The sequence below is a fragment of the Anguilla anguilla genome, chromosome 1 (assembly GCF_013347855.1).
Source record: "Anguilla anguilla isolate fAngAng1 chromosome 1, fAngAng1.pri, whole genome shotgun sequence".
Lineage (NCBI taxonomy): Eukaryota > Metazoa > Chordata > Actinopteri > Anguilliformes > Anguillidae > Anguilla > Anguilla anguilla.
Genome location: NC_049201.1, coordinates 25,025,940 through 25,051,351, shown reverse-complemented (window position 1 = coordinate 25,051,351; position 25,412 = coordinate 25,025,940). Strand labels below are relative to the sequence as shown.

The following is a 25,412-nucleotide window of genomic DNA, read 5'->3' as shown; positions in this document are numbered from 1 at the left end:
GAAGAGGGATTGTTAGGTGATGTTTACATTGTAATAAAGTGACTAACCTGTGCTGTGGAAAATCTCTGTCAGCCCACATCCATAATGAAGGATAAATCATTGTGTGATATGGGTCTTCCCACATAATGCTGTTTTCATTGGCCTGAACCACTCAAGGTATTTCTTAGTTCTGATATTTTGTATAACATAAAAATGATAATTGCAAATAATATAATTAAGGAAATCAGCCATGGTGTGTTTTTATCCGAGACAATTTTTTTAAATTTGGGAAATTGAATGGAAATTTAAAGCGGATATCGTGGAAAGGTTGCATATTTTTTAATTTTTCTGGGGACCCTTATGTACCCCTTTTTGGAAGTCCCTGTGTTAAGCCATCTAGCTTCGATTCATCTGTGTTCAGATCTGTCTGCGGAGAGCAAAATCGATATTTTTCCGTGAAGTTTGTGACTATTGACTATTCCGTGAAGATTGACTAGGGACAAACTTTTTAATTCTCTTTTCCATTTCTTCTTTTCATGAAGTGAGGCAAGACTGCTTCTGTCTCTGCGGAGCTCTCCCCTCATCTGGAATGTTATCTTTCTGTTCTAAACTTTGGGAGGGGGGGGGCTTGGTTATTTAATGGAGATGAAAGAGAGGCTCGGCTTAGCAGTGGGGTCCTTGTTATTGCGAAGGCCGGCCTCCAGTGTCCCCCGGTACTGTCCCCGGCGGTGCAGAGCTGGAATGGAGTGCTCGCCCTGGTAGTTTCAGACCCTCACGCCAAGGGTAATGGCTCAAGAGTACAGGAGATCAGAGATAGGGCTGCGACTGTTTGGATGAGGTTATGTAAGACACCGCCGCTCCAGGCCTCTCATGTTTCTTCCACATTTGGGATGAAAGGATGGTTTCTCTCTGGAGTTTAGTAGAAGTATAAATAAAGATTTTAGAGAAAAAGTTACAGACAAACCCTGAATCCATTTTTCTGTACAGGTAGAAGGGCATCATAAAGGTGTCAATTGAATTTTCAACCTCTCATATCAGCTGTTTGTGCAATTTCTGCTGTTTTTCTATTTGAGTTTCATGTCCGTGGGGGTTAAGGGGGTAGGTTCAATATCCTCATCCTTATGGCCAAGACATTACATTCTTCCAAAAGGACTCTCTCCTCCTCTCTGTTGTCTTTTAACCGTCACCTTTTTGAGGATAGATAGAGTTACACTAAATGGTTTGCGAACCCTTTGGAATTTTTTGGATTTCTGCATTACTTACTCATTAAATGTGGCCTGATCTTCATCTAAGTCACAATAATAGACAAACACAATCTGCTTAAACTAATAACAAACAAATAATTGTACTTCTTGTAAATACTGAAAGTATCATCTAAACATTCACGGTCTAGGTTGGAAAACGTATGTGAACCACTAGACTAATGCCTCCAAAAGCTACAGTAATTGGAGTCAGGTGTTCCAATCAATGAGATGAGATTGAAGGTGTGGCACACAATGTTTGGTTACTGACAGTTTTCTCTTCTTGAGAAACATCTGATCATGTGAACCATGCTGTGAACAAAACTATTTTATGAAGACCTTAGAAGAAGATTTACAGAGATGCCTAAAGCTACAAAAGCATTTATAAAGGTTTGGATGTTCATCGAACCACAATAAGAGGTTGTCCACAAATGGAGGAAATTCAGTACTGTGGCTACTCTCCCTAGGAGTGGACATCCTGCAAATATCACGACAAGAGTGCAGCATGCTTCGCTGAACCAGCGGAGGATCTGCAGAAATCACAAACGTCTCAGTTTATGTGTCCACTATAAAAATTAAAAAAAACACTAAACAACAATGGCATTCAATGGAGGACACTACAGAGGAAACCACTGCTCTCCAAAAAAAACATTGCTGCACGTCTCAAGTTTGCAAAAGACCGCCTGGATGTTCCACAACGCTTCTGGGACAATGTTCTATCGACGGATGAGACAAAAGTTGAACTTTTTGGCAGAAATGCACAACGCTATGTTTGGAGGGAAACAACTCCATTTATCAACACCAAAACCTCAACCCAACCATGAAGCATGGTGGAGGGAGCATCATAGTTTGGGGCTGCTTTAGTGCCTCAGGGCAGAAATCCAGGTAATTCAAAAGGGTTCACAAACCTTTTCTTACAACTGTATGTAATTAGGACATTCCTTTGATGGGTTGTCAGTGGGTCTGGGGTTATTGCAAATTGAAGTACTGGGATTTTCCTTGCTGTGTGAAGCCCCCACTCTTGCAAAGGCCTTGTGTAATGTACAGTGTTCAATGTGATGATGGTCAGCGTAGTCCAGGGATCATCAACTCTGGCCCTCGAATCCAAATCCAGCCCTGGTATTCTTTTCTCCCGGATAATTAGTGCTACTGATTGGCCAGACTGTGGCAAAGGACACTCAGGGAAAGGGAGGGTGGAAAACCAGCAGGTATTGGCCCTCGAGGACCGTGAGTTGCTGATCCCTGGCGTAGTCCATTTCATCTTTTTTGAACAAAGGACAGTTGACTGCAGTAGTTGAGTGCAGAAGTGTGTGTATGCATGTGTATTTGTGGACATATGTGTATGTGCACTCATGCACATGTGTGTGTGCATGTTCAGCGGTGTGTTCATCTGTGAGTGAGATGGCAGTAATGCCTCCAGGGTCAGCAAGCTTTATAACCTCTGATTCTGTGGAACAGGAAGTGACTCACTATCAGCTGTGGTCACATCCTGGCGAAGCTGCACGAGACTGCAGATTCCTCTGCCCTCCTCGGTGAATGTTTGCCATTGCTACTCGCAGAGCTGTGGGCACTATAGTAGCCTAACTTTGGTACATTAGTTTGAACAAATTAGTTTGATACAGGTCTTATACCATTCCCGGAGGGGGCTTTATCCGGGTGCTGGTTTTCTTTGAACGGTGCTTTATGTTTCTCCTTCGATAACACTTGCAGCTAATCTTCATTCCATGAAGATCCATCCATCCATCTTTGCTGAGGTCACACGCTGCACAGCCGCCACTTGTTGCATGGCTTGGGTAATCTCTCCGCGAAATGAATCATTACTAACATACAGCGGTATGTTCAGAATGCCTCTTTTTTTCATCGTCAGGCGGGAATACAGTGCCTAAAATAGTCAAAGACTTAAGGAAAGCAAATGCATACATTCATATTGCGTAAAATCTTTCAGTATATGAAGACTGGATAAAAATATGAACTCAACTGCAGAAAATTTTGTTCCCCTTTCAGAAATGCTTGCTCATTTTGTTATCCATTGAAGAATGAGTCTTTTGCCTATACCATATGGCAATGGATTATGGGATACCGGTGCTCTATGACTTCCATATCTTTCTTTTGGAAGGGTGTGCTGTTTATAATCATTGATCAGCTTTAATGTACTGGATGTGACCTTGTTATCAAACTATAGGCGTGTCTAGGTGGGTTAATGCCCTACAAAGCAAATCTGACTTATGGAAAGAACTTAACTTGTCTTTCAAAAGTTATGTGAATTCCTTTTCACTTCCTCCTCTGCCTCCTGAGAAATGTATTGTATGGTGGAGATGTGATTCGACAGCACCCCTCCTTAGGCTGTTCAAGTCTTTAAGCAGATGTGCAAGATTTTGGGAGTCCTGCCCATACAGGTGTTTGTGTGGGCAGATCAGAACGTCTTGTCTTCAATGGTCTTGAGTGGTTCTTTATTACAGGCTTTCGTATGCTGGAATTCATGTTGAAACATCAGTTCTGCCTGTCCTTGATACCTGAGTGGTCACAGAGCTCTGTTATGAATCAGCTTTTGCCACTTTATTAAAATGCTTTAAAATTCCTTTTATTCAATGCGCTCCTGCTTGATTGCCTTGGATTAATCTTGTCTGGATGTCTCTTGGGGGAATTACTCATTTTTTAAATGTCGTAAATGTGAATCATTTGTTTAAAGAATGAAAGGGTGCCACCACTCTACAATTTTATCTATTTTTAATTACGGCCCGATAGTGGAGTTGTTGTTTTATCAAAATCGAGATCAGGTATAGGCAAGAGCCAAAGCGGGTAGCAGCCTATATGAAATTATGAAAGTTTGATTTACGAGGAACTTTGAACGCGTTCCATGTCTTGAACCGCCGGTGTTATCTTCCCTCCCCACAGTTCCCAGAGTGCGGGTTCTTTGGCATGTACGACAAGATCCTGCTCTTCCGCCATGACCTGAGCTCGGAGAACATCCTGCAGCTGCTGACGTCGGCCGAGGACATCCACGAGGGAGACCTCATCGAGGTGGTCCTCTCGGGTGAGTGCAGCCGCCGCGGTAGTCCGCCCACAGGGAGGCGCTGTTGCACGCCCCACTCACACTGTCTAATCATAGCCGGTATGACCAGGAAAGTGATAAATGCTGACCGTGCTCGATCGGCAGATTTGTCACAGTTTTTGGAAACTGGCTCGGTGTGATTAATCTGGTTAGCCATTAATTTTATCTGCTCTAATTCTGTTGAAGGTTCTGAGAAAGTGTATGACTCATAAGCGTGGTTTCACCTCTGGCTGTGGAATTAGCCATGAGCACTCACAGTGCTACTTGGTTGTGGTGACTTTCGCCACAGCAGACTCCTGGCTATGGCTATCTGATGATTCAGTTGAGGTTATTATTTGTTTTACAAAGACACGTTTGGTTTTTAAGCCTTTTTTTGGTTTGCGTGTTTTCTCAGCCATTTCTAGTGCATTCATCACTGTGACACAGTTGCACGTGCTCAGGACTGTGTGACTGCAGTGTGCTTAACCAGAATATGCATGTAACTGGATACATATTTATCTGGAACTGCAATAGGACTGGCTTCACAGTACAATAAAGAGGAGTCTGCACATTTCCAGTACACGGTTCTTGGGAGCTGTGTGTATGTTAGAGCTCTTCAAGATGATCAAACATTATGAGCCTGTTCCGGGGGATGACTCAGTCACCTGGCAAAAGACTGAGTCAAGTTTTCCTCCTATTTACAATTTGGAACATGCAGGAAGGGCATGACTGTTCATTTTGGATGTTTAGCGAGTGAGCTTTTAGAGTTAGCCCTCTTGTCGCAAGCTGGTACTTGTAATGCTCTCTTTTAGTGTTGCTTCTTTTGCAACAGTGGCAGATGGTGCAGTCTATTAGACAGAAAGTCAGCGTGCATTTTACAAGGTTCTCCACAAACAGGCATTTTAAAGCCGTGGTTAGCTTTGGTGATATGCTGCATCAAACACAGTACAGTACATTCATTTATCCTTATTTGTCCTCTCCGGCTCCCAGCATTGTTCACTGGTTGCCTTCTATTGAAATATATTCTGAGAGCTCATAATTATTTTTTTCTTTTATTTGTCAGAAATGATTTTGTCAAAAATGAATTCATAACATAAGAATGTTCTTCGTTGTAGGACATTTACAGAAAGTTCAATACCTGATACTACTTTTGAAACTTCCACTTTACTTTTTTATAAGTAAGAAATTCAAGTGTAAATTTTTTTACGCTCAATTTGGTGAGTTCATTTTGGCCATGTGTGATGAATGGAGAGAAACCCTGCGGACTGAAACCCTCCATCCCACAACACTATGGTCAATTATAAACCGCAGTGTGGAGTCCTGGCCACAATCAGCCTGAGCATGGTCAGGATTTCATTATGGACCGCGGGACACGGTTACAAATCTAGTTGCTGTATGTTCTACTTAAGAGGCCCAATCCTATTGTATAGATAGAAGCGAAGCTCATATGGAGGCTGCAAGTAAAACAGCAGCTCTTTTGGTGGAAATTCAATTTTGAGGGCTTGCTTTTGCTAGAAGGTTCTGTGGTGAATCTGGTGAGTATACACACAGAGCCCCCAGTGGGGCTGTGCTAGAAAGCATGAATGGGCCTTCATGCCCAGGAGGTCAGCTGTTGCTGGGCCCTGTTTGTCTGAATCTTTAGAGCTCGCACTGAGCACGTGCAACTCACGGCGTGGTTCCGAAATGCTGCATTCCAGCATTCTCCTACACGCCACAGCTTTTTTTTATGTGCATTTGCGGATGATTTATTTTATGTTCTTAAAAGCATGAACATGTTTCTGGCGTTTGCAATCTTTGAAGGGATCCCTTCGGTGGACTTTTTGCTGTTAAGTGATCCTTAACTTTTCTCATATGTTGCTATGAAATTCCCATGAAAGACCTCTTTCACTTTTTTTTTCGCGATGTAGTCGGCTTTTCCTTTCATGTGACTCACTGGCGGTTGAAATATCCCAGTTTTCTCCTTTGAAGTAATCCAAAAAAAAAAAACTGCCCCCACACCCCATGATGCGGCCCGGACCGTGCAAATTTGGAAAAATACAGTTGTCTTTTAATACAGTCTGCTTCATTTCCCCCGTGTTTATCTTTTCATTTCTGTCGAGTGTTTGCCAGCTTGTTTACTACAGAAGTCACAAAGATCCTTTGAAGAAATAAACTCAACCAAGATGGCAACGCCATTAATGTCGGTTGAAGTTACGCGATTAGTTTCTGCATCGAGCATGAATGAGACACTTAAATCGCTCAAAGGAGCCGGAAATAAGGAAAAAAGTGTCTCCGTAGCATTTTCTCGGCCGGATTTTCTACCCTCTTTGTCTTTTGAAGAGAGATACTGTTCTTCGCTGTCGTGGCCGGATTCGGCTTTTATGTCTCCGTACAGACCTCGTGTCGGTTTCTGGCCACGGTTTGGGCCTCTGTGCTGTTAGCTTTATGTGGTGTGGCAGCAGTCGAGCGCGGCCGCGACTAAAGTCAGCGCTGGCCTTTGGCTCGGGACGGCATTCCTTTCAGAGCGTCTCTTTTCTGGAGAAGGTCCTTCACTCATTCACACAGATAGATATTATCTTCTTTTTTCATTATTTTTTAATGATTTCGAACATCCAATCACGGTTATTAGCAGGCCCGGCTCCAGCTGTCTGAGTCAGGGTGGGCCAAGCTTGTGATTGGTTGGGCCAGGCCTGGTTATTAGGCTGTTCCATCATTGAAATCTCTTCCTTCATTTCGGGAATGCACAGATTGAAGGAGTCTGCGTCCTGCCGAATTGTTCCCCCAGCTGAGCTGCGCAGACATTGCGCAACAGGTCTGCGCTTCTCGCGTAGTTGGTGCAGACAGAACGCAAGCGTACAAGCCGCTGACAGAAACACTCGTTCCCTCGGCAACCCTCTACAGGATAGTACACCAGCCTATGGGCCTGCAGGCTGCTGTTCATTTAACTGTTTAGATTTTTGTCAATCTTTTGTATGCTTTTAAAACAAATTTCACAGTATGCTCAATTCGCTTCTAAAGCGACAGACCGAAGTGACAGTCCAACCGACCGTGTTTCTCACCGGTTCACTGGTAGCGACTGCAAGTTCAAGCGACTGCAAGTCGTCTTCGGCAGCAATTGAATGGGACGAGAAAAATTCTGGTCTGAATGTTTTAGCATTGCATTGGCGACCACGTTGCAGAATGCTTGGCAGAGTGCTCTGTGGTTAAGATGAACAGTTCTACCTCACCATTCCCCAGAAGTGCATGAAACAAAAGGCAAGGAAAGAACTGTAGACAGGTGTCGGATTTCAACAGCTCTATGAGGAAAAGACCTCAGAAGTATTTCGGCAGAATAGTATTTCTCCAGAATGGTTTTTGAGGTCGAGAGGTCCCTGAATCCAGCTTTCTAACTCCTCACTTGAGGTGGCCACAGATTCTGTTTTATTTTGGTCTGGACACAGGAAAAAAGCCAGTGATGGTTCTTCTGCCACCACAAAACGTGTTTCTGATTTTAGAAAATAATTCAAAATTTGATTCTGCAGTCTCATCACATCCATATCCGTCTCTGTTCAGCACTGTTGGACTTTTAAGTGGTCATCCTGCAAACTGAAAAATGTCTAGTCATATATACTAGTCTAGTATATGGTTTATGGTCGTATATGTTATCCAGGAAATATGTATAGAAAATATTCCCAATTCTGACACCACAGTAGACTGTAGCTCACAGAAAGCTTGATTTTGCTTAGAGCACATGGTAGTGTGAGGTGTATCAGTCATATATGTAAATTTTATAGCATGGCATGACTCTGATTAACTTTACTTGGCATACTGATAGAGCTTATCATTCCTGGTTTACAGCATTCTTAATAGCAAAGGTTGAGGGATAGAAAAATAGCACGGCAGCTGTAAGCATGTTCTTGCCTGAGTTTGTTTCCCTAATGAATAAAAGAAGATTGCGGTTTGAGAAGTTATGTGACATTAGTGACTGGAACGTGTTTGTGGAAAACAGTGACCTCTGCTGGTGAAACTTGCACTCAGGACAGGCTCAGACTGTGATCTCTCATACCACTAAAATATTAAATGAGAGCCTGTACGATATGTATGAAGTATCCCCATGCACAATTCCGAACCAGTCCCTGTAAGTCAATGAACCTACCCCCTCATTCGCTTGGCAATGAGAGATCCCTTGCCTGCTGTCATTCAGACTCTTTCATTAGAGTGAACAGAGCCATACAGAGCTATGTTGAACATAAGCTGTCTGTGTTTTACTCTGTGATCACTTGCGCATCAACCGTACAGGAAAAGCTAACGTGCGCATTTATTTATTTTGTATGTTGTCTTTTGTGATGATGACAGTTTTTCTAATCAAAGAAGAGCAAAGCTGGGCACTTTTCTTTTAAGGCTCTGAGAGTTATCTCGTGTTTCAAAGTAGTCTGGCTTTTCAGTCAGCTCTTTCTATGTGATTTAATACTCCCTGTCTTTGTTGAAGTAATATTTGGGATTGTGGAACAGTAAAGCCCTACATCTCCCGCTTTTATTCGCCACGTTGCTGTCAGAGGTATGTCTGACTCGCCGCCTGTGTCTGCAAAAGAGGTTTCCGGAAGGTGAAATGCGGGGAGACAGAAGCAATCCATTATCTCCAGGCCACCCGGAACCCCAAGGATTTGTTATGTCCACAGCCTGCAGCCTGAGAGCCGATTCTCTTCTTGGACCGGCCTGGGTAACGGCGCTGTGCTTTAACTTTAACTTCTTTTCCCCACCCATGCCTCTCCAGCATGTGTCGTAAAGCTTTTTTGCCGCCGCTTGCCAGCTGCCACGAGCATGAGCAGGGGCCTTTTCAGCAGGTTTTATATCGGTGGATTTTATCCCCCAATGTGGGGGGAGTTTTTAAAGAAGCCCGCAGGGCAGATTTCAGATGAGTTTGTATGGGAGTTGATCGAAAGGGGGATTTCAAGAAATATTACCGAGTTGGAAAAGCAGAAGCGTGTGGCGACTGGCTTTCCGTCTGGAGATGGAGGTGGGTCAGCAGCGGCCATCTCGCGAACGGCCGGCGGGATGGACCTTGGGTCTGCTGTGAGGCCGTACTCTGCTTGGATGCGCGCTGCTCTTTATTTACGCGAAAGCTGATCATTCAAGGCTAAAGTAGAGCGTGCTTTATCACTCCCAGAGGGCGAACTGGTTTGTCATCATAACAAATAACATACAGACAGCATACGGACATTAGTGCAAACCACAGATACATTTATTTAAGAAAACCTGTTGTTTAAAGGCGTGTTTGGTTCTCCCCAGTGCCCTAACATCCCATTTATGAGTCTGCGAAGGAGAAGCACAGAGGAAGAGCAGAGTCTGTGAGGGGGTGGGAGGGTTTTTAGGAAAACGGCGGGTTGCCAGAGGATTTTTATACTCGGAATCTGTCATTCTGGTATCTCGGTATCCTCATTTCACGCTCTTAAATGAAAAAAGGGAGGGAGGTGAGGATTTGGGCTGAGAAAGCCTGCTCTCTTTCTGACTGGGGGTGGCTTGCAGGTACTGTATGGGGGATTTTTTTTTTTTAATTGCTGGCCTTAATCGACGTCCCTCCCTTCAGGACATGCAACCTTTGAGAATGACTTTGTAACATGTAAAACACATGCAACATGTAAAACTCAACAGCAGTGGGGACATAGTTTGATTCTGAGTTGAGCTCATGACGACTTTGAGGGCGCTCTTAAAAGTGGGTTTAAACTATAAAATCTTCCTGGCTGAAGGCTGAGGGGAACAGTAGTAGTCTGCAGGGTATTCCTGTACCTTTAGTCTGCCTGTGTGTAAAGCTGTAAAGTGGATCTTTAAATACTTCAAAGAGAAATAGGACTATAAGGGTCCCAACTTCAAAAATTCCTGGAATTTCTAGTCTTGCAAACTACAACATTATGCAGGGGAAGACACGGTCCGGTTTGAATGGCAATCCGTGGGATGTTTTTTCCAAACGTGTTACAAGTGAGCTGTGAATTGTTTTGCTCATCAACTGAATTAGTCATATATTATTTAGAATAATTAATTAGCAATGACTAGGCAGTCAAGTATTTTTCTGAAGTCAAACATGATATGACAAGTCAGTTTTGTGTTATATAACACTACCTCCATTCTACATGGTGCCTGTCATGCATATTTATGAAGTCTACCATTTGTCCAGGAAATTACCTTCTGGATTGAATTACTTACAGTAATGCATTTGTTAATGCTGTCACATTTTTTAGATGACCAACAAGTAGACATAGATAGATAGCTAGCTTTCAAGCGACTGTAGATCTTAAGATCATTGTTTTAAGTAATGATCACACTGCTTGAATATTCATCTACAGTCATTCAATTTCAGTGCATGCCCATCTGTTTACAGCTAGCATACATTGTTGTCTATTGACTTAAATTATAATGTGTATCTTGTTAGTTCCTTCTTCATCCTTGCATAGATATGTCAATTCAATTAAGTACTATGCATTAAAAATCTCAAATATCTCAAACCTTCAAATTCATCAAAAACATTTGAATGTTTTTAAGGTATGTATTAAAAAAAAACATAAATGCATTCATTCTGGAATTTTCAAATGGCAAAGTTGACTGTCTAGCTTGTGACACGTTAATTTCCATGACCTAAGTCCTCAGGCACACTCTTCTGTCCGCGCCTCAGTTATTGTTAGTGTATTCCACACTTGGGTGCTGCTTTCAGTGATACGCTGTGAACAGTTTAATAAACATTACTATATTGTCGGAAGGATTATTACCAATACAACTGGTATGCAGCTCCTCAGTAGACTCCTCAGTGTTGTCTGTTCCGAGAGGGAAGAGGGTTGATGATGTCATAAAATGCGTTAGATGTATGATTTATGCAGTTGCGACATGGGCTGCCTTGTCATTATTGTGCTGAGTGGATAGTTGGCAGCTTATGTTTTATGTCGGTGGGATTTAGACATAGGTTTTTCCTGGAAGCGCTTTCACACCACAGTGTCACACCCTGTGTCACTTGGCCTTTTTTGTGAGCGTGGCCTGCTGGTGGTGTTCGAGGAGGTGCGGTGGAGTCGGTTGGGCAGAGCTCCATCTGGCCTACAGCCGGGCCTGGTTATGACTCCAGTGCTGGGGCCTGGTCCTTACCATGGGTTTGGCAAAACCGCACAGCATTGCGTGAATTCATGCCGGAGTAAGGTATACTGCCCAGCCCTATGCATAGCTGGTTTATAGTAGCAAAAAAAGGCATATCTTTCCCCAAGTCACTGTGCTGATGTTGGGTGTCATCCTTTAACATCTCACAAAATTTGGGGAGAATACCTGAATTGGTTTTGAAGTTACGTGGAATTTTCATGTCATATCATCGTAGTTTATGCATTACATTGTTAATATTTCACAGTTTGACTACATTTGTGACACTCACTAATATTTTATAAGCCTGAATTTGGAATTACCAAAAGCACAGCATATAGGACAGGAGAGCATTCTTTATGGGGCACAAAATATTTTGTCTGCAGCTTAAAACAGAACATCCCATTAAGTCCAATCCTTATTTTTATGAGGGCATTGCTTTTTGCCTTTTTTCACTGATGTCCTTCTGAATTTCAGCTCTTGCCACCGTCGAGGATTTCCAAATCCGGCCCCATGCCCTTTACGTGCACTCCTACAAGGCCCCCACCTTCTGCGACTACTGCGGCGAGATGCTGTGGGGGCTGGTTCGACAGGGCCTCAAATGTGAAGGTACGAGGTTCTCCACGGACGCTCGACACGCAACCTCGAAATGTGGAAAACTGAAGCTTGTGAAAAGTGCTTCCCTGCAGCAGTGCGTACATCACATCAAAAAAAAAATCCCAAATATTATGAGATTCAGCCTTTGCGCTCTGTTTTTATAAAGGCCGCTGTGTCCGTGATAAGCTATTCGCAGTGTGAGGGCGGAATTCACTCTGTTTAATGCTGTGAACTGCGCTGCCTTCACCAGGCTTATAGCCAAGAAGTGTAAGCCTGGCATGCAAGGCTGTGAGGCTTTTGTTATGTGGAGTCAAAGTTATGAGTGGCGACCTAATGGAGTCAGTCGGAACTAAGCAGATGAAGAGACCCACAAACTCGTTCTTTTCCAAACATGGTGGGAGAATGGCAGTTGGTGACTGTAACTCATTTTCCATATGCCCAAAAAAAAGAAAAAAGAACAGGGGCTTCAGGGCTATTTTTAGGTACTTTTGTTTTTCAATCAATTACACTACTGTATATGGATCCATTACCAGTCATACCACTTACCAGGTTTGATTGTTACTGTATTTTAGAGAGCGCTTAAATCACCATTAGTAGAAAGTGCCCACAAACACGATCCTGGATTAGAGTGTATTGCTCATAAATAAGTGTCCAATTCGGTCAGGCTTATGGAAAAGGACCTTGGGTCATGTTTATGAAGCTCATTCTACAACACCAGATACCAGCTTGGTTTAATATGCAGATTCCCTACGAATAAATAACTTGTTGCCTGGCCTGTTGTTCCAACACTTTCTTACAAATACGTCACTTTTCTTAGCAGACAGGCCCAGTTGCTAAGTCTTAGCGAACCCTTACCATTGCATGCTGTTTTGCTTGTGGCCCCCAATCCTGCGTGGACATAACCCGAGTGTCTCCACAGGTTGCGGGCTGAACTACCACAAGCGATGCGCCTTCAAGATCCCCAACAACTGCAGCGGGGTGCGGAAGAGGCGCCTGTCCAACGTGTCGCTGCCGGGGCTGTCCGCCCCACGCCCGGCCCCCGTCGAGCAAGCCCCGGCCCCGGAAGAGGTTGGGGGGGGCTTCTGTTTTGTTTTTCAAATTTATTTGAATCATTCCTTTGGCCTGGAGCAAACCTCTCCTGTTATCAGATTCCACTAGAAGGTCCTCCCTCTGTGTGTCGTGCCTCTGTCAGGGTCATGGGGGTCATGAGTGTCAAATTATGGCAAAATTAAGCTGGAAGGTTATCTTTCGCTTTTGTCTAAAGTGGAAATCCATATTTTATGGTTTTATTCAAGTCCAATGCTGACAGACCCCATTTGTGAAAAGGAGCACCTTTAGAATTCGGTGCGGGGCTTGCTTGTGTTGTCTTTGTTGGCATTTTATTTTTTAAAAAGGTAATATAGAGAATCAGATTTCTGTGAAATTGTGAAAAGCAGAACAAGATATGTGAAAAGAATGCAGTAAGGATGAAAATAAGAAAAATGAGAAATGATAAAACGAATGAAAGTTTAGACATGAATGAACTGAAATGAACGATAGGAAAATTAATAATGAAAAAAAAGTTTTAACAAGGGAAATGCAAGGAATTACAAAAAAAAATGAGCCAAGTATGAATAAAAAAGAATGAGAAATGAGAGGCTTCTTGTCTTCCTGGCGTGCCGCAAGATTTTCCGGGGGGAATGTTCGGGGTAGGCCAAAGTCTTTGGATCTAAATTTGTTTCCTTTACAGAGGCCGAACCACAGCTAATTGTAATGAATTTATTCATCTAAAACATTGTGTCCTTAAATAGAGCCTTTTACCAACAAAATGCATCCGTTGTATTTGCGAACTGCTTCTCAGTCTGTTCTGTCCATTCCGCTGGTTAATTATCTGAATCATTCAACAGATAAACCCCCTAAGGCAGGCAGTTAAGAAATTTCCCCATGACTTTTTATTGGGCTCACATCTTAATGTATTAATGGTCGTTTTTGTTCAGGCAAATCTCTTCTTGCATCTCGTGAATTGCTGGACAGATAAAGACGGTTGATTTTCAGAAACTGTTTCTGGCAACCAGTCAAGGTTTACACAACAGCCTTTGCATAAGCTCCAAACACAAACCCTGGGTGAGATGTTCTATCTTGTGTTCATGTTTTACGGGCTGGCAATGAAAATGCAGTCAGTCAAATGAGTTTATTTCAAGCCCAGTTCTGCTTCTGCGTCCAGCTTTGAGATACAATTTCTGGAGTATGAAAGGTTAGAACGGTTCAGTAAAGCACGATGCGTCAGAGTAATATCTGCTTTAATTGACATGGTCTATCAATGGCCTGTTCCCCTGTCTCTGTCTCCCTCTGTCTATCACTTGGTGAATGTGATTTTGTCTTTCCTTGCCAGCCCCAATATGACTGTGGTTCTATCCCATGGTCTTACATCCAGTCCCCTTACCACTGTGGTTCTGTACGATAGTCTTACTACCAGCCCCAATATGACTGTGGTTCTATCCCATTGTCTTACATCCGGTCCCCTTACCACTGTGGTTCTGTCCGATAGTCTTACTACCAGCCCCAATATGACTGTGATTCTATCCCATAGTCCTACTGCCAGTCCCAATATGACTGTGGTTCTATCCCATTGTCTTACTGCCAACCCCAATATGACTGTGGTTCTATCCCATTGTCTTACTACCAACCCCAGTATGACTGTGGTTCTATCCCATTGTCTTACTACCAACCCCAATATGACTGTGATTCTATCCCATTGTCTTACTACCAACCCCAATATGACTGTGACTCTATCCCATAGTCTTACTGCCAGTCCCCTTTTGACCGTGGTTCTGTTCCATGGTCTTACTACCAGCCCCCTTATGACCACGGTCCTGTCTTGCTCTCTGACTGTCCCGCTGGTCTCCTTAGCAACGCTCTCACCAGGATGCCGGGAAGCGGGTCCCGTCCTGGAGCGGCCGGCCCATCTGGATGGAGAAGATGGTGCTGGGGCGGGTCAAGGTGCCCCACACCTTCGCCGTGCACACCTACACCCGTCCCACCATCTGCCAGTACTGCAAGCGCCTGCTGAAGGGCCTGTTCAGGCAGGGCATGCAGTGTAAAGGTAGGGTCCCTCGCCCCACCCTCGAATACGATCTCTCACTGCTGATAGAGTTACACCACATTTGCTGTATAGAGGTCACCCAGGCCAGTTACTAGGGACCTTGCACAGATGTGCTCTTGTAACTGAATGCAATGATGAAACTGTTGCATAAGTGCACCTAATGCTGTTATCTGAAATGACGATTGACTTATCTTTTCTTTATCAATAGGAATTTCTCTTGGGAATAGGGTTGCACAATTGTCCCTTTTAGATATACATTTATTTATTTTACAAATGTTCTCATCCTGACTCACTAACAGCATTATGCAAAAAAAATAAAGTTAGATGAACACCAGTCCAGAAATAAAAAATGGTGTAACGCATTTGAAACAACCCTCTATTGTTGAGACTATGCTTAACGCAAGTATAGATATAAATTGAGTGCCATATCCCACAAGGCTAGTAATGATACATCATGTGCAAGCAGCACTTCAAAAAGACAACAAAGAAGCAATCACTGGCTATGGCTATGTTAGCTTAGCATGATATGCTGAAGTAGGCTCCTGCATATCATGCTAAGCTAATGTAGACATGGCCATTGATTGCTTCTTCAGTGTCTATTTTAAAAAAGTTTATAATTCTTTAATACTTTTTTCTTTTCAGATTGTAAATTTAATTGCCACAAACGATGTGCGTCAAAGGTACCAAGAGACTGCCTTGGTGAGGTGGTCTTCAATGGAGGTAAGGGCTTTGTTATTCATTGAAATGTATGTTCTCATTTAACATTTGGAGAGACGTTATCATGGAAGGACTTACTTTACATTCAAGCTTAATCTCTATCTATCTGTCTGTTTATGAGGTATCATATGTAATCTGTCATCTATCATCAATCCTCTATCATCTATCCATTATTTACAGACTCCATCTATTGATTTCCCCATTACACTTATCTGTCTATCTCTGTATTCCTCGCCTGCAGAGCCAGCGAGCCCGGGTCCGGACTCGGACACCACCATGGAGGTGGACAATAGCGACGGAACTAGCGAGGGCGAGGGCGGGCGGGGCCTGGACGACTCCGAGGTCCCGTCCCCCGCCGAGGGCAAGATCTTCTTCATGGACCCGCCCGATCTGGAGCCGCCCTACCTGGACGGGGAGAAGGATGAGGAGGCCGGAAAAACCATCAGGTAGCTCACAGCAGTGTCTGACGCAGGGTCAGCATTAGAGGCTCGTAGCCATAGTCCATTACCCTCCCCATTTTCCCTGTCTTAACTGTTGGCTATGTGTGTCTGTGTCTACACCGCATCTCAATCTCGGCCTCTGTCTCTGTGTCTGGGTGTGTCTTTATCTCTGTCTGTGTCTACATGTCTGCTTCCGTGTTCTAATTTAGTGACTTCATCTTGTGTCCAGGTTTGGTTTTTGCTTTTCACAGAACGGGGCAGATTTGTCTAGAAAGTTTTTGTGTGTATAAGTGAAAGAAGGCTGTATTGTGTGGCATTACGATTGTGTGTTTTCTGTGTGTTGTGTGTGTATATGTGTGTAGATAATGAGATGCATGTGTATCTACGTATGGGAAGTGGGGCTTGCTCTCACCAACACAAACAAAGAGTTGGGACTTTATACACAGAGACCAGTGATGATATTGTGACTGGCAAAATGTGTTTGTTTTTCGTCCATGTTTCAATAAACATAATATACATGTGTCCCAGTTTTTGGTTTTGTTTTTTTGTTGTCTGCAAGGCTCCACTTAGTAAGTTATATGTTACCGTTGTTAACTTCACTTTATCACCCTCGCAAAACTTCCATTTAGGAATGCTACTCATCTTTTTACAAACTCATTACCATGAAAGCATGACAGCTTATGAGCATGAAAGTCTGTGTGTGCATGAGTTTGAGTGCATGCAGATGTGTTTGATTTCATGCGTGTGCCTTTACAGTACAAGTTTGTGTGTCTGACTGCTGTTTATACATTGCTCTCTAAAATTGTTTACACCCTTATATACAATAAAAAGACTGCGTACAATAAATAATACAAGTATGCAGCTATATTTCAATCCTCATCCACATCAAAAATATTCTACTTTAATAATGATTTAGTGGAATCACCAAAGAAGTATTTTCTCAAAATATATATATTTTTTTTTTCAAAAACGTTACACAAGTAGTCACAAGCTACGCATATTGTCACTTGTTTTCAGTAATTTGTGCACCTTCTGTTTGAAAGGATAACACTACTGAGTCGTCTGGAATGTTTTGAGATTGGTGAACATGCAGAATCTCCTCCATACAGAATCTTTCAATATTCTATGTATCCTCTGGTTTGCACTTGTGGACTGCTTTCTCCAATTGAAGCAAGAAATGCTCGATCTTGTTGAAGTCTGGACACTAAGATGTCTGTTGAAGGCCAAACAGTCATTTTGTAGTCATTTAACCATTTCTTAGTGGATTTTGAGGTATGCTTGGGATCACTGACTTGCTGAAAATCAGTTTGCGCTAAGTTTCAGCTTACTGGCGGAGTGAATCGGGTTTTTGGTCGAAATGTCTTCGTACTTGATTTCTGGATTCCATTGACCTCAAAAGGAGTCCCTGGAGGAGTAGATGCAAACCAATCCCAAAACACCAAAGATCCATGTCAGTGTTTCACTGTAGACAATACTTGCTTTTCAACATAAGTGTCCTTCTTACAATGCCAAAACCACCACTGGTGTGTGTGACAAAAAGCTCAATTTATGTCTCATCTGACGATAACACCCAGTTCTTTTGGAAAATCCCAGTGCCGTTTAGCAAACTCCAGACGTTTATTTTGGTTGATTTCCCTCAAGAGAAGCTTTTTTTTTCTGGCAACCCTTCCAAAAAGTCTGTTGGCATGGAGCTGGTGTCTGATTGGAGATTTGGAAACTTTGTGTCCAAAAGATGCTGCCAAGATTTGTAGATCTGCAGTTGTGGTCTTTGCATCTTTGTTTGCCTCCCAAACCATCTACCTCAATGTGTTAGGTGGCATAATTCACTTGCTTCCCCTCATACAGGCGAGTTTACTAATGTTGCATTGGTTATAAACATCTTAATTACTGACCTAATAGTGGAAAATTGTATCTTTGTGACCATCTCCTGACTTGTTAAATTCAACAGCGCTTTCTCTTGTTTCTTCTGAGACTTCTTTTTCCCGTGGTGATGGATGATGCGTGAATTTCATATGAGTTACCTCATTTTAATACACCAGTGAAACAGGAAACTCTGGGAGACCAGAATATAGGTCAAGCATGAGATGAACTTAAAAAGTATCAGTATTATGTTAATGCGGATTTGTTATTTTGTGGATTTTATTTCAAAGATAATAATTGTGACTTATCTTTTTGGAGAAAAGCATTACTTGTTAAACAAAATATTTTCTCTGAGCTATTGTATTAGAATATAATTTCCAATACAATTTTTTGAGAATGCAATTTTGCTTTCTACCTGTATTGTTTATTTTATATTTTTGCCTTCCTTCTCATCTTCACCAGTGGTTTAATCATTTTTGTGGGCCCTGTCTAGTTTAAAGTGCTGTAAGATGGACTACATAGAAGGTGTGTACTGTATTTGAATGTGTGTTCAGTATGCAAAATATCTTAACAGTATATGCATGTGTGTGTGTTTGTGTGTGTGTGTGCGTGCCTGTGTCCAGTCCCTCCACCAGCACTAACATCCCCCTGATGCGAGTAGTACAGTCCATCAAGCAGACTAAGAGGAGGAGCTCTACCATGGTGCGGGAGGGATGGATGGTGCACTACACCAGTAGGGACAACCTGGTAAGAGCTGGATGCAATATTTTCGGCTGACTAATGGATGCTTCTTTTTCCGAAAATGAATATGCAATGTGATGAAATGCTTGTTATAAAAGCTGGTATTGTGCTGACTGCTCTCTCCTTGGCTTGACGCCATTTGCGATATTCATGTCCGTTTATGAAGAAGGTGAACAACTTAGCGAAATCAGTTTATTTACTATTCTGTAGTGGCGTTCTCAGTTAGATGTTCACTGCACTTTCAGATGTGATTGCTGGAAATTATTTACAAATTAGTTTTTCCAGAGGGTCATTGGGTATTACCGCAAAACTACAGAATGATGCACTGGAGACCAGACTTTGTTGACTTGTTCACGCAGTCAGATGAACAAACATGCACTGTTGTGTTAACTCAGTTAAATAGCCAAATAAACATGGAAAATAAACACGTACAAACAACAGCTTCCTGTTTGGCCCAGCTCTCTATTTTAAACCTGCAGTCTCCAGTCATTCATAATGGGCAAACGAAGAGTCGCTCCTCTGAAACAACTGACCATTCCTAGACTGTGGCTGGCTGCAGTGGTTCTTGCACGTGTAGAAGGAATGATCAAGACAGAAATTCCGTTACAGGAATCTGTCTTCTGGACAGATAGCACTCGCATTCTGAATGCACCTTCAATGACATGAAAAGGCTTCAGACAAATGAGGGAAATTGTGGTTGCATCATATGGAAATTATGACTTACTGTAAGTCACTGTAGTGGTTCGTTTAGCCCGTGCTCAATCCGGATGAAGAACAATAAGGCAGAAAAAAGATAAATGACATTGAGTATTGAACTTTCTTTATGAAAATGCATGCATTCATTGCTGGACTTCTGATAGTATTTGCAGTCCTTATGCATAATCTTATGCATAATTTGAAATAGTTGCCTGCTGCATGCCATGGATAATTATGGGGCAGAAAGTAGGAGCTGTTCATGAAATTATGTTTTGATTATTATTATTATGGTGTTTTTTTAATGTTGATAATATCACATAATTATCTTGTTTCAAGATATGCCTCCCTCTAGTGTTATTATATGAAATGTTTGGTGCTTAGAATAAAGTTGGAGCAGGGGAAAGCACAAGAGTGGAGCTCGACAGGTGGGAGGGGGCACAGTATTTCCACTGCATTGCACGCAGGTATTGAACATATAGTTTGGCTTGTTTTTGTTTGTAGTTTTTGGGAAGAAAAAAAACAATTTTTTTTTTATCGGTGCATGTTTTTATTGGAATGTGACCTCCTAGTCTAGTGGTGACTTAAGAAAGCTACAGTCACTACTCAGCATGTAGGTGAGACAATGTAAAAAATCTAACTGCTCTCGTAACTCTGTAGTTACAGGTTACAAATCCCAAATGGGACTCTGCTATTATACACTTGAGAAATGTGCTTAACCTGAATTGCTTCAGTAAAATATCTGACTGTATAGGCTAAAAAAAGTGCTGGAACTTGCTCTTGGTATGTAAATAAACGAGGTGGTAGTTCATCTGTATGACGGAGGGAACTTCTTTTGCCTTGTCAGAGAAAGAGACATTACTGGAGGCTGGACAGCAAAAGCTTGACCCTATTTCAGAACGACACTGCAGCCAAGTACTACAAGGTAAGAGAAAAAAGGAAAAAGAGTGAAAGAGTTCTTTTTTTTTTTACAATTCGGATAATTTTATTTTTCAGTTTTAGACTGATGATACTCTGCATACACACTTCTTCAAACCCATTTTTGCTTTGTGCCTCGTATTAGGTATAATATAGCTGAGTGTACAAAAACAATGGCCATTGTGCAACTCTACTTCTATTGTTTGATGTTGATGGAGCCATATTTTGTATGGTTGTATGAGTGCTTGTGACTCCCGCCTGCTCGCACTGATCAAAGCCTCGCAAGGCTGAAACACCTGCTATCACCACACCTGGCCACTTTTGTCGCTTTTATACCAAGTGGACAGTAAATAGTTTTTCTGCAATACTGCTTTTCTTATGTTTTGTGTAGCTAGCGGTTGCTAGCTTTTAGACAGACGACGACGAAATAAAGTGTTTGAAACAGACGCGCGTAAGAAGGTCATCTTAATTAAACGCCCACAGCTCAGAAACTGAAAATCAGGAGTGGGCTTTTAACGCGTTGAGCCCACGGGTGATGCAATGCATTTTGAAACTGAAAGAAATCCCCCGCCATGTTTGTTGGTTTCACGAGCTCCCCTGTGAAACTTTTAAGTTGCTACCAGAAACAGTCATTCTGGAGGCTCGCTGGTCTCTGAAAATTCCCAGGTGTTTTGTTGGGTAAACAGTGTTGCAGTCGTTACTAGCGTTTCCTGTGGGTGGGGTGACTCACTTTTACATATGGCCAACCTTCTTCTGTGTATCCCCCCAATTTTTTAGGAGTTCCACTGGAAATCTTTTTAAGGAATCCCATTGATTTACAGTTTTATTCTCATTGGCTCAAATGTTGTTGTTTTTGTGTCATTTCATTCTTGCAGAACACGTACACTGTGATGTGCGGTGAGAGAACCCAATAGTTTTATGACGCTGCAATCGTTAATGGTGTCACAAAGTTCAGCTTCTCTGAACGTTTCCCCGCTTACTTGACTGGCTAAAGTGTGCCTTCAATAATTCATGTACAGTATTTGTCAAATTGTTTATTCGTACTGAAAACGCCTATTATACATGCAGCCTACCACGGGATGGTCTGCATGTTACGCACCGTGGGCTGTTCTGTAATTCCTGCCTTGGCAGCGTAGAGACTGGATCAGCATCCAGACAGGGCAGATATTGTACCGAACCCGGCGGTTTTTTGCAGAGGGAGGAAAGCGTCTCGTGGCGACGGCGTGGGTGCTGGAGAAGCTACCGATGACCACAATGAGACGTGACCGCGTTTGCGTGTCTGTCTCGGTGCAGAAGCCGTGTTAGTCACCGAACGCTCAGAGAACCGCCGACACCGAGTTTGGACAACCCTAGGAGGCAGACTGCAACTGAACACGTCAAACCTGTAACTGGGACAAACATGAACACTCACGCACTTTATTAATTTCTCTCATTATTATCTGTGACTTATTTGTGGTGTTTATGGCCAGAGATATCGTTATTTGTTTGAAATGACTGTTGGAATAATTAAAAAAGTTATCTCCTGGAATTCACAGTCCTCACAACTTTGTTGGTGGCTATTTGTTGGTGGTACACAAAAATAGTGGTGAAGGGAGGCTTCTTACAGGAGATTTCCTATAGCATCTTATTGGATTGTAGACAATTTCTGCAAAACCATAGATAGACCCAGTTGTGACAACTACCTATAGGTTGACTCACAGAAACAGTTTTCAGGAAATATTTCAGGAATAGATTGTGTAAAAGATGCTTCATATCATCAATGGCAGTTAGACATACAGACACTGACCATGAGAAGGGCAATGTGTTCCCTAATTGTCCAAAGCCTTTAGACACTTGAAATACTGCAATTTACAAAGAGCATATTCCTGATTAATGGTGGGATCATATTCTATACAATGGGGATGGTGGGATCATATTCCATACAACTAAATGATAACAAAACGGAAGTACTTATATTTGGCCCTACTAGCTCTGTCACTAGCCTAAGCAATGTGCTTGGTCCCCTGTCTAAAAATGTGCAAATTGTAGTTAAAAATCTTGGTGTCTTCTTGGACACGTCTTTGAGTTTTAACAGACAAGTCAGTAGTGTTGTGAAGGGCAGTTTTTATCTTCTTAAAACCATAGCCAAGTTAAAGCCGTTTTTATCTCATAAGGACCTGGAAACAGTTATCCATGCTTTTATCACCTCTCGGCTGGATTACTGTAATTCCCTGTATATGGGGTTGACCCATTCCACTCTGTCTCGACTGCAAATGGTTCAGAACGCAGCTGCTAGGCTCTTAACTGGAACAAAGAAAAGGCAACATATTACTCCGGCTCTTGCTCTTTTGCATTGGCTACCGGTGAAATATAGAATTGATTTTAAAATTTTAAAATCTATTTGTTTTTAAAGCCCTAAATAGCTCCACAGTACATCACCAATCTACTGACTCCATATTCTGCTTCCAGGTCACTTAGGTCATCCGCAAAACAACTCCTCTTAGTCCCCCACTCACGTCTTAAAACTAAAGGGGATCGGGCTTTTTCAGTTGCTGCCCCCAGGCTCTGGAACAATCTCCCGTCCCACATTAAGTCCTGTCCCACCATTGATCATTTTAAATCACATTTAAAGACCCACCTTTTTTCTCTTGCTTTTAGTGCAGTTTGAGGTTGCCCTACGGTTTTCTCCACTCTTAATTTATTTCATTATTTTTAACATCCTCTCACTGCATTTTTAATCTGTTGTTGGTCTTATCCAGTCTTTCTTAAATTGATTTTATCCTGTACTTTTATCTTCTTATTCCTTATTACTTTTATTTTATTATGTGTATTGTTAATACATGTGTTGTGATGCAATTTTGTTGTGGTTTGTTGTGTTGTATTGTAGTGACTGGAAAGCACTTTGGCGCAACTCCTGTTGTTTTTAAATGTGCTATGCAAGTAAAAGTGACTTGACTTGACTTGAACATATTCAGTTTGGAAGAAACTAAGAGCAAAACCAAAACCCAGTCAGGGAGCATGACCTTTCTATGAAGCCATCTAGTGGTATAACATCCTGGCATGACTGGGCCTATCAGTCAGTTAGTGGTCTGTTGAAGGATGGTGGCATTTCAATTTTTTTTTGAGGCTTTCTTTGCGTGGGATTAATATGGTAATTGTTCCTCAGGACATCTGGCTGCAGAACCACATTTGAAGTTGTGAAGTCTACATTGAAGTGTAGTTTTTAAAATACATTTCAGTTCAAGCAATTCAGCTGAAGTGATAGATGCTTTGGAGCATACGTACAGTACACAATGTCTTTTGAAAAATAAACTTTTTTAAACAAAGCAGAATGGAACTTGCAATTTCCCTACCAACGGCTCTCATTGAGAGGGTTGTTAGCATCCCACAGGAGCCCAATAGGCTGATTTACAAAATAGGCTTAAAAATGGCCGCCTTGTTCCTTCTGTGTAACAGCTTCCAAATGTGGTGAAGTGTGGTGAATGTGCAGTGGGAGTGTGTGCTTGTCACCTCCCCAGAATGTGTCCAGAGAATCCAGAGAACTGAGAAATGGAGCTTGTGTGTATTGGGCGTGGACTTCGAGACTGTTTTACCTTATTTACATGCATTGTAAGTGTGTGTGTGTGTGTGTGTGTGTTTGTGCAGGTGCTATAATCATTAAACAGTTACTTAAGACATAACAAGTATAGCTTTATCCCTCTCCGTCTTCTATTTGTATCACTACGGGTATCCCCTAAAACCTGGTCTCTGTGTAGCTATTGTAGAAATTGTATTTAGAATTTTTTTAAATGCTCATAACTTTCACTGTCTTTCAATAAATCTTTCCTATTTTTTTTGGTTGGGTATATTCTTTTTTATTGCACGCATTTGTCCAGTCTGACTGATATGTGTTGTGTGGTGTTTTCTAATGGTGGTTTCCCGTACTAAGAGCTCCCTTTGGGAGTTTCACCGCATTAGTTCAGCAGTTCTCGTTTTTAGTAAAGTGTGTTAAACGCATAGATAAAGTCATAATGAATGTAAACTGAACATATACACTCTCTCAAATGGCTCTCAGAAAATTACCCTCGGGCCTAATAACTACAGGTGTAATTGCATCTGTAAGTATGCAGTACTAACATAACATTTAACGGTATAGGACCCTGATGATGATTTTTTTATATTCATATTCATAAGAATTAGATAACAGCAAAGCACACGCAATGGATCCAAAACATGCGTGAAAACCGCCCTTGTCTTTATTGTGAAACGTGCACGACTGTTTCCACTCGCTCTTTCAATGTCTTGACCACACAGTTTCACTGAAACTTTTTATTAGAGAAGTAGAGGAGTTGTGTTATGGTGCACTGTTACTTTCTGCATAGTCAGGGAACTCTTCTCCGGTGGTGACATCAGATCCTTTTTGTTTCCCAGCACAGGGAACCAAGGTTAAAAGAAATTACTCCTTCGCCACCGCAATCGAGACACCAGGGTGTGTTTACGAGCATTTGTTATAGGAACATTTACTATCGTCCTGCTGCTGAGCTTAGTCCAAGAGAGAAAGGGGAAGCAACTTGACGGGGCTGGGCGTCTGTAATTTTACTTCTTTTTCGCCTGCTGCTGCAGTTCTCGCGATTTGGTCGTCGCGTTTTTCGTTTGTTTTCTCTGAACGGCTCTCTGTTTGCTTTTCTGCACCAGAATATTGTTGGCGTAATATTCAGTCGCGTCGTGTTCGCAGCGATGCCGTTTGACTACCCGCCCCCCCCCCCTCCCCCCCCCCCCCCCCCCCCACTCCCCCCTGCACCCTCCCCCCTCTACCCACAGCTGTCTCAAAAGCCACGGGTGCGTGGCTTTCATTTCTGTTTCTCTCTCTCCTCCTTTCATCTGTTCTGGCCGGCAGCAGCAGCAGCAGTGTGGCATGCAAAGCGTCTCCCGGCATTACTGTCATCTCTACATTTGGAAGTCGCGGAGCCGTCCTGCTTTTGAAGTTAAGGCCCCGTACTTGCGGTTTCGCTGCCTCTCCGCGGGGGCGGGGGGCTCGGCGGGGGGACTCCGCTCGGTGTCTCTCGCCCGCTCCCGGCCAGCGG

At 42.5% G+C, this 25,412-nt stretch overlaps 1 protein-coding gene across 2 annotated transcripts in view; it reads left to right on the top strand.

Annotated features, from left to right (window-relative positions):
- The window catches only part of prkd3 (protein kinase D3), a 66,196-nt gene that overhangs the window by 30,100 nt on the left and 10,684 nt on the right, over positions 1 to 25,412 (top strand). For both annotated transcript variants that reach the window (XM_035412642.1, XM_035412650.1), the window contains 8 exons: positions 4,116 to 4,254; positions 11,800 to 11,931; positions 12,839 to 12,987; positions 14,809 to 15,001; positions 15,644 to 15,721; positions 15,960 to 16,164; positions 18,642 to 18,765; positions 20,300 to 20,377. In XM_035412642.1, the coding sequence (XP_035268533.1) occupies positions 4,116 to 4,254; positions 11,800 to 11,931; positions 12,839 to 12,987; positions 14,809 to 15,001; positions 15,644 to 15,721; positions 15,960 to 16,164; positions 18,642 to 18,765; positions 20,300 to 20,377 (1,098 nt within the window). The remainder of the gene's footprint in view (positions 1 to 4,115; positions 4,255 to 11,799; positions 11,932 to 12,838; positions 12,988 to 14,808; positions 15,002 to 15,643; positions 15,722 to 15,959; positions 16,165 to 18,641; positions 18,766 to 20,299; positions 20,378 to 25,412) is intronic.